Consider the following 10,099-nt stretch of genomic DNA (forward strand, 5'->3'; position numbering starts at 1 on the left):
ATGCTAAAATTTCAAAAAATGGAGGACCTATTCTCATCCCTCACATACATAAGCTCTTAAGTTTAGCAATCATGATGGGCTTCCTTACACCTTCTACATGCAACCTTATTGTACCTATTTTTAAAAGCAAGGATAAAAACATTCCATCTAATTATTGGACCATTATGATCAACCCCATTTTACTCAAGCTTTATGGATTTATTTTGGAAAGGAATATAATCCTATGGTTGGAAAGCCATCATGAAAAAGGAACTAAAGGCTATGTTGGTTTTAGGAGGTAACATTCAATTTTGGACCACCTTATTACACTTAGGATAATTACAAAGGAGTGTCAAAGTAATAAGACTAATCTCCTACATTGTTTTGTTGACTTTAGAAAAGCTTTAACATTGTACCCAAGTCTAAACTTTAGAATATGATTGAAGAAATTAAAGTTCCTCTTGGGTTGAGGGTTGATGTGGCAAGATGGTATGAGAAGGTTATTTCCAAGTTTAAGAACATTGAGGGTTGGAATCAAGCAAGGTTGTCACTCGTCCCCTACACTTTTTGGCATATGCATTGACAAATTAGAAGATTGTTTGGAAGAAGAAAATTGTGTCAACCCTACTCTTGCTAGTATAGTCATCATTCTTCTTCTTTTATGCTAACACGCATACACATGACAAAGAGCCCTTGTGATTTTTATAAGCATCTAAGAATCTTCAAGGATTTCTACTCAGTTATAGGTCTTATTTTTAATACTGACAAAATCAAAGTCATGATAATTAAATCCAATAAGATCACCTAAAATAATTTTGTATATGAAAACAACTTGGAAGAAGTTTCTTTATACAAATATCTTGGCATCGATATTTATCACAAGCTCAATTAGAATTCTAATATTAGGAAAATGATAAATGGAGGGTGGAAAACTTATTATGATCTTGAAAACAATTGTAAATCAACATACCTTTGGAATTGGGATAAGAAAAAAAACTCTTATTTGACATTTCATTACTCATGTTGTTTTGTGGTTGTAAATTTTAGGGATACAATGTCTCTAGAGAATCATGGAGAAAGATAGAGCATATCCAAAAAAAATTATAACCTGTAATTTCAAAATTAAAGGGAATACACATTATGCTACCCTCTAGGTAGAAATAGAGTGTTTTAGGGGAAATTTTTTTTCCAATTGTATTTTTTGGACATTTTATGGAAATTATATTTGTCCATTTTGGTTAAAAATTGACATATTTTTTTTACAGATATATGATTAAATTTATGACATTCTCGAAAAAATTACCTGTTTTAATGGTAAATTACATGTTTTTTATTCAACATTTCCAAACATTCTATACATATGATTTTGCAAAATAAAATAGTCACCTATAATGCTATATATATGCATAATATTTGAATCCTTAAAAAATGCCCTCAAAGCAACCATCTCCCCAATTGAGAGCAGAACTATGACTAAGTACATAATGTATAAGAACAAGTTAAACAACATGGAAGACAAGAGGCTTTGTAAAATTGCTTTAAACTCTATCCAAAACCACCTTTTTCTCAAGTAGGGGTGGATTAAGGTACCTAGCCTTGGCTATACTATCAGGGAATAATGGAAGGGTTTGCAAAATTAAGGATAATATGAAAATTTTTATTTCATCAAAATTTAAGAAGAAAATGTGGTGCCATAAAGAGTTAGAGGGAAAAATAAAATTAAGGAGGTTACCAATCCTACTTTAGAAGATCAAAAGTATCTCTTTGTTCTAATGAGTGTTAAGAATAATGTTAACATTGCTAAAATAATAATTAATTCTCCTGAACTTCATAATAAAATTGAGCATTGGTAAATTCGCAAAATGTCTTGGGATGAAAGAGCTTCTCAGCTTTACCATTTTAAGAGGGTTGAAGATGAAAAATAATTTCTCTCAGAATACCCTACATATACTAAAATTATATCTCAACATCAAAAGATTTGTCACAGAACCAACCTTTCTAAATTCTAACTCATCAAAGCTATGGTGTATTTAGAACACTTCTCTTAATACTTTTCTAGTAAATAAATAAAATTCTAAAAAAACTCCAAATAATCCCTTACTTTAAACTAACTTGGCTTAAGTAAACATCATCACCATCACCATCACCATCATAATCATGAACTTCCTCATATATTAACTCATAAAATTACATTACTTAAAAAAATCCGTACCCTATTTTAAATATATAAATAATAAAAGAAATAGATTAATTTGTTATCACTCTATTTAAAATATATAAATCAAATTATAATCTAAATTTCTTTGCAATATATTTCATTTTTTTAAATTTCCAATCTTGGTAAATATATAAAGAAGTCTCTCTACTTCACTCATATTTCCAAAATAGTTTATCTTCAACCATTTTTAATCAAAATTTATACTAATTCAAAACTTATATAAGTTTATTAATTTTTTATTATCACATTTCCAAAATAGTTTATCTTCAACCTTTTTAACACATAATCAAGATTTATACTAATTCAAAACTTATATAAATTTATTAATTTTTTTATTATCTAATCAATAATGAATATTAATTTTTTTATTATGTAATCAATAATGAATATGAAGAGTAAAAAATATAGAAAATAATGAATATGAAAAATAAAAATCTAAATTTTATTTTTTATCTAATCAATAATAAATATGAAAGACAAAAAACATAGAAAATAATAAATATGAGAATACAAATTATAAAAAATAAAGTTTTATATTAAATCAGCATAATCATATTAATAAATAGTCAAAATCATTTTCCATGTAATATTATTTATTATTTGATAATTTACATAGTAATTTTATATTTGTATTTAATAAATGTGAAAAAATAAATTTAAATTTACAAATACAAACTATTTAATCTTTGAAAATCCATTCATTAATATAATAGAAATTAAATTATAATGTAATAGAAAGTACCAAAATATATTTATATTTTTGAGTTATAATCCTATGATAACAAATGATTTAATAAAAAACCACAAAATCTATCTGCGAAATTATTATTATGTGATATTTGTCTATACAATATAGAATGAACCATACTAAATGATTCAACATGCTTGAACAAAACTTCCTGTTTTTTTTTTAATAAATTATTAAATGATAAAAGGAGTTCTGGACTCCTCTCATTGAATGCCATTCAATCTGGCTAGCTTTCTGCAACACGATTTGTAGACAACTTTCTCCGCACAGGGTGGGACTCCACTTGCCGTTGGGATGTGTCACCTGGCCAAAACAATGCTGAAATATCGTTAGAACATTACCCATTTGTTCAGTACATCTGCATGAAAAGACCATGCACTCACCTGTGGAAGGGGTGCCACCGAAGCTCAGGTTCCTCCTGGCCGCCATGGAGAGGCTCGGCTGCAGGAACTTGATGGCTTTCTCTTTGGTGAAGGTGGTTTGCAAGCATCTCTTAATTGATACCATTCTCTTAGTCGAAGTTGCAGAAGATTGGAGGCGAAACATAAACAACGCGGCGTTTCCAACGCTTTTGAATACCTGCCTCTGTACATCACCACGCTTCGGCGGATCCTTCGTCATGCTTAACTTCCTCTCGATCCGTCTGTCTAGGTCAATTCCGGGGCGCAGAAGCTTCTTCATGATTTCGATCTGTTTCTTCTCCTGCTCTTGCTCGTCCATGTTCTTCTGCTCCCACTCCTCTAATCTGTTGGCTAGCAGGTTATATAAGCGGTAGAAATGTTTATATTCTCTTCAACTTCACTTTCACACTTTCTGGTATCTGAATTTTTTCCTGCCTAATTTCACGTATTAATATTTAAATTGAGCTTGATTTCATATCTAAATTGAATTTCGAAAAAAGTATTGAGAAAATTGAACTCATAATCTTTCAATAAAACTTGGTCTCTAAAATATTTAGAAAATTAACTCATAATCTTTCAATAACAAAAATACTTTTAACAACAAAAACTCAACTAAACAAACTAACACTGAATTTAATTTATGAATTAAAATCACCATAAATGAAGAAGTCTGATCTGCATAAGACTTGTTATACTGTATCTCTCACTCAACCTAACCAAATAAACTAACACTCAATTTAATCTGCATGTGTTAATATTACCATAAATGAAACCTGATCTATATAAGACTTGTTATACTGTACCTCTCACTCAACCTCAATAAATGAAATCTGATCTACATAATACTGCTTATTCTGTACCTCTCACTCAACCTCCATTAAGAAAACCATCTTTACTGTCGTGTTCTGATAACCCAAAAAATCAGACATGAATTTGGTTTTGTGGTGCGAGCATCAATTATTTCATATTTCTACTTTGTAAAATGCTACATGGATGGTTCACATTTTCTTCCAGTGGGTTCCTCTTATCTGTGCGATGCGATGCTCATAATCAATGGAAAGAATTGGGTACATTGAACAAACGAATGTGATTTTGCATCAATACCTTATTCCTCCTTGAATGGCTATTCTATATCAGTGATTATTATAAGTTAATATGCATAAGTTAGGGCATCATATGCTTAATTAATTCTTCAGATTCGCAAGTTAATAAATTAAAAATAAATTTCATATTTAAGTCATGTTTTATAAATGAAAAATAGTTGTTATATTTTTAAGCTATGTTTTCATGAGTGAGGTGCAGTGAATTACATGGTGATGTCTATCATATTGCCAAATACTAATATTAATACGATTCATTCGGGTTGTTTTTATACCTTAATACGCACAAGATAGATTATCATGTACTTAATTTTCACAATAATAAGTTAATTAAAAATAAATGTCATATTTTAAGCTATGAATAAGGGTTAGTGAATTACAATGTAATGCTTATCACACTACCAAATATTAATACTAATAGCCACTCACTTACTACCAAATACTAACATTAATAGCCACTCACTTACTACTAAATATTAACATTAATAGCCACTCACCACCCTTGATTGTTTGCATACCTTAATACGTATAAGGTAGAACATTATAGGCTTAATTCTTCACAATAATAAGTTGATAAATTAAAAATAAATATTATATTTTAAATCATGTTTTCTGTGTATGGGGTGTAGTGAATTACATCGTGATGCTTATCATATTATCAAATATTAATATTAATAGCTATTCACTTAGGGCATTAAAAAACGAATGAGGTGTAGTGAATTAAATCGTGATGCCCATCATACCACTACCAAAATTATGTTTTTCACGAACGAGGTGTCGTGAATTACAACATGATGCCCATTATATTACTACCAAATACTCACATCAATAGCCACTTATGATTGGTTGTTTATGGTATGTATAACACTTACCATTGGTATGACCTTGTTTATGGTATGTATATGACTTACAATTGGTATGGCTCTAAAGTTGGATTTGGATGAGATCTCAAAAATTGGAATGGAAATGGGAAATGGAATTGCTCAACATTAGCTTACATTATGACTCTAAAGTTAGCTTACATTATGGCTCTAAAGTTGGATTTGGATAAGATCTCAAAAAATATGAATTCCCATGTAAAATGGAAGTGCTAAATATTAACTTAGATTTATTTCTAGACAAGGGATTGATAAGGAATGATGCAATGGATATGGTATAGGATGATGGATTTTCAAGGTATGTTGCAACAACCATGGTCGTGGGGAGTTATGGATCTCAACCTTCAAGTCATCTTCATTCTCATAGTGAATTTTTGTTTCAAAAGAAAAAAAATACCTTGTTATTCCATAGACGAAATCAAAGATACATATAGAAAACAAAATAGTGAATGGAAGCCAAAAGGTTCACAGAGGAAATCTGGAAAGTACAAAAGCAATTCAGCCATGACCCTATGGATCATACATGAGATATTCCTGTTATACAAACAAACTTCCCAAAAAACACCATTACAAATATTAACAATTTGTGGAAACTCCATCATAGTACAAAAATTAACCAACAATATTATCTGAAAGAAAATTAATGCCTCTAAGAGAGAGTACAAAAATTGTCATAACAATGGCTAAGTTAACCTAAAGTTTTAAACGACTATCTGCATGAAGACTGATTTAGATTATGTCAAGTTATGTAAAGGAAGTTTGCCTCTTAAATGGTATTTTTGGGTTTCCATTCTTCAAAGTACATGATTCCAGAGGTTGATGTGAGAGCTCTTTTAGATAAAGAGTCTGCTCTTGAATTCCACTTCCTATAAATATGCTAGAAAGAGAGAGTATGGAACCTTTCCTTTAATGCCAATAACTTGTCCTGCTAGTAGCACAAATTGAGTACCTATAGAGAAAACATGCCAGTCAGCTAATGTATTATGTATATCGAGTCCCCATAGACTTGTAATTAGAATATATTTTTATTCATAACGAAAGCAAGGAGAGTCCAATATGAAATAAGCTCAACTTTAGTATTTGTACCTTCTTCCATATTAATCCAAATCTAATAAGACTTATTTCCAAGAAGTCTAATGAGGACACCCCTCTGCCCCTCCCAAACCTCCATTGGAGGCTCCATCAAAGAAGCCTATTGAAAAGTGCAACTCAGGAATGGGAAATCTAGACAAACATGAAGCAATGGGAGGTCTAGGCCTAGAATAATCCTTGAAAAAACTTATAATTCTGGGAATAACCACCTTCATATTTATTGATTGGTTTTTAAAAATATATTTATTCCACATTCTCCATAAACCCTAAGTTAAAAAGATGGGGAAAGTCTTATAACTACCCATATATGAGTCCCAATATTGAAGACAATTTTCAAAGGAAATAAAATAAGGCGAAACATGTAAGTTAAGAATCAGTAGCATGTTATACCAAACTTCCTTTGAAACTGAGCAATGAACAAAGAGATGGTCAATAATTTCTGATTCAGACTTGTAAAGAAAATAGATGTTAGGACCCAAAAATCCTCTTTTCAACAGATTATCCTAGGCGATGATTCTATTTTCCAACACGAGCCATCCAAAACATCTCAGTTTTTACGAAAGTTTCCAATTCCATAATTTTTTATGCCACCAAATGATATACTCCATAGGGGAAGAGACTAAAGAGGCATAAGCTTCTCTAGTTGTTACTTGACTAATGGCAGTATTCCAACTCCAAACAATGGAGTTCCCCCCCCCGCCTTACTTAGGAAAATATGATCTAAATAAAGGCATATGATAAAATTATCCCATTCATTTCCAGAGAGGTTGAAATCACCAACATTCAACCAATAAACACCTAAATGATTATTATGCTCAGGGTTTTTAATGTGGCTCATATTGAAAATTTATTTTACATTAAGTAAACTAATCAACTCAAAAGAAATAAGGTAATAATCATTACCTCCAATGAAAGGATCCAGTCCAAGAATAATTTGATTCCCATTCCTAATCTTCGAGGCAATCCAAGAAGATAGACCAAAGAAGGAATCCATGAGGCCTTTCCATATGATTAAGCCTTTCTGGGAGCAAATAGGTTTAGTTCATTTAAGCCAGGCAATGATAGATTTTTTCTTTAAATACTTAGCCTTTGTAATTTGTTACCACATGCCAAAGCCATTTAAATATCTCCACAAACTCTTCATAGAGAGGGAAGTTCTAAATAGAAACAAATTCTTGAAGCCCCACCCCCCTGAGGATTTAGGTTGAGATAAAGTCTCCCACACTACCAGATGTACTTCTTCTTTCTCTTTTTTTCCAGTCTATAGAAAACTAAACATTTTAAGTCTTAATTTATTGATCATATATTTAGGAATTTTTTTAAGTGATAACTAATAAACAGGGATACTTTCTAATACTTAATTAACTAGGATAAACCTTCCCCCCAGGGAGGGCCACCTAAAACACGAATTAGAGATTCTATTATCAACTTTTTTAAGGAGCCAAGTCCAATCCTCCGTAATGTAGTAGTTCAGTTTGAAGAAAAACCCAAAATATTTAAGACCATTAGTTATAACTTCCACTTTATAAGGCATAATGGACTTTATGAAGTCAAGAATGTCATCCTAGACCCTGTCATGGCAAAATGTGGATTTTTCTAGACTTACCTCCATATTCGAGGCTTGAAAAAAGCGAGTGATAATTTTGGTCTAACATTCCCATTCAATAGTAGTTCTGGTTCCAAATATTAAGGCATCATCAACAAAGAGGAGATGTGTAATTTGCATAGATCTTGTCACTTCGACCCCTTTTAAATTCCAAACACTCTTGGTTTGAATGATCAGTCTACTCAACCCTTCAATTATTAACAGTAAAAGAAGAGGAGAGAGGGAACAACCTTGTGTCAACACCCTGTTGCTATGGAAAAAATTGGAAGGGGAACCATTTACCAACATTGCAAAATTTGAATAGGTTACACACCCCATAATCTAGTTATTTACTTCCACATTAATACTAATTTGAAGCATAATCAGGCTTAAGAAAGTCCAATGGACTTTTTCATACGCTTTGACCAGATCCATTTTCAATATGAGGGTATCTAATTTTTTTAATTTAATAAAGTGGAGGGTAGCCTAAGCTACCCCAATTACATAATGTATTTGCCTATTTGGAAGGAAACCAAACTTTTCCATAGAAATAATCTTTGCAAGTTCTGATATGGAATTATGAAGGAACACAACAAAATACAAAAATACCCATATACATAGAGATGTAGTAGAAATAAAACTTCATGTCATTAATATCAAAGAAGTAAAATATGCTTACATATAGAAATAAAAATAAACTAGTTCGGGCGATGGTAGCTTATCTTTGAGAAGAGAGGTGGTGGCTACATGCCTTTGAACTATGTTACAATAAGGCTCAAGGGACTATTTATTATTGAACAACAAGGGAAAACCATAAATAACTAAAACCCTAACCCTAAGAGATGGAATCCCTAAGAGATGGAATTCCAAGAGTTTGTGGGCCCCGTTGGGGTTAGTTGGGCAACCAACTTCTCGGGGTTGTAACTTGGTCATATGATCTCTGTTTGGCACGTGCAATACCTTGTTGGAAATATCTCTCCAAATACTACAGGGTTTGTGATAGGACCATAGCCATATTGCTATGGGCCTACTGCAGACCTAAAAAAACTTCGCTTAGGGGGTCAAAACTACTTTGGAAGTTCAAAACCTGAAAAACTGCTAAAAATAGTAAACGCTGCAATAAACAAGGAAATGGATGAAACCAACTGGAGGTCTAGGTAGAATATGCGGGTAGCCACCAATATCTACTTGGATCAAGTTCATATACTAGCCTCATGGATATTATCTTAGCAATAACTGTATATATCAAATTACACAATGGAATTGGTCTAAAGTCATTATAATTCAAACTACATAATGGAATTGGCCTAAAGTCGTTAGTTGACCTGAAAAAAATTCACAAGTAAAAAATTATTATGAAAGCAAATACAACACACATTCAACAAGATATATGTTTGGTCAATTTAGAGTGTCCTAAATTTCTATATTAATTGTCAATTCGGGAGTCGTAAACTGTTGAAGTGTGGCGCACTATATGTGCAAGATAACCTATTTCTTACTTTCTGCTGTTTTTGATTTTATCTTGTTTGGGGTTTTTTATCTCCATTGATCTCCTAATGTGAAATGGAAATTATAAAAGACAAGTATGGATATAAATTTTCAAGGCAATTATGTCTTTTATAATGGTTTCCAAAACTTCAAACTTCAGAAGGTCTTAGAACATGCAATGATGAAATTAATTCCTAAAAAAAATGAAAAATGTGCCACTATTCTAATCAAATAGTGAACTATTGATCATGAAACCATTATCCCTGCTGCTGTCTAAATACAAAAGAAATGAATTAAGCTACTGTACTCAAAGAAATCCAAAAATTGCAAGTAAAGTAAAGCTAAAATCAAATTACATCAATTCATATTCTGACCCCTCGCCAGTTAGTCTCGCTATGGCTTTCGGAGGTAATCATCAACAACTTGAGCAATCTGATATCTAATTGCAGAAAAATAAACTTAAAATCAAATCACATCAATTCATAGTTTGACCCCTCGCCAGTTAGTCTCGCTATGGATTTCGGAGGTAATCATCAAAAACTTGAGCAATCTGATATCTAATTGCAGAAAAGTAAACTTAAAATCAAATCACATCAATTCATAGTCTGAC

At 31.6% G+C, this 10,099-nt stretch overlaps 1 protein-coding gene across 2 annotated transcripts; it reads right to left on the reverse strand.

The window, feature by feature from the left end:
- Window positions 1-2,994: 2,994 nt before the first annotated feature.
- On the reverse strand, window positions 2,995-4,342 carry LOC149203268 (uncharacterized). Of its 2 annotated transcripts, XM_089400168.1 has the most exons (3): window positions 4,150-4,342; window positions 3,329-3,777; window positions 2,995-3,248 (listed from the first exon to the last, which is right to left on the reverse strand). In XM_089400168.1, exons 2-3 carry the CDS (start codon window positions 3,663-3,665, stop codon window positions 3,172-3,174), a joined length of 414 nt encoding a protein of 137 aa, XP_089256294.1. In that variant the 5' UTR covers window positions 3,666-3,777; window positions 4,150-4,342; the 3' UTR covers window positions 2,995-3,171. The 2 variants fall into 2 exon arrangements, with proteins under 2 accessions (XP_089256294.1, XP_089256293.1); XM_089400167.1 differs by lacking the exon at window positions 4,150-4,342 and having other exon boundaries at window positions 3,329-3,830.
- Between the last annotated feature and the right edge of the window lie 5,757 nt (window positions 4,343-10,099).

Source organism: Pinus tabuliformis, chromosome 2_1 (assembly GCF_031772625.1).
Source record: "Pinus tabuliformis cultivar Carrire ecotype Pingquan chromosome 2_1, CPIR1, whole genome shotgun sequence".
In the NCBI taxonomy this organism is placed as follows: Eukaryota; Viridiplantae; Streptophyta; class Pinopsida; order Pinales; family Pinaceae; genus Pinus; species Pinus tabuliformis.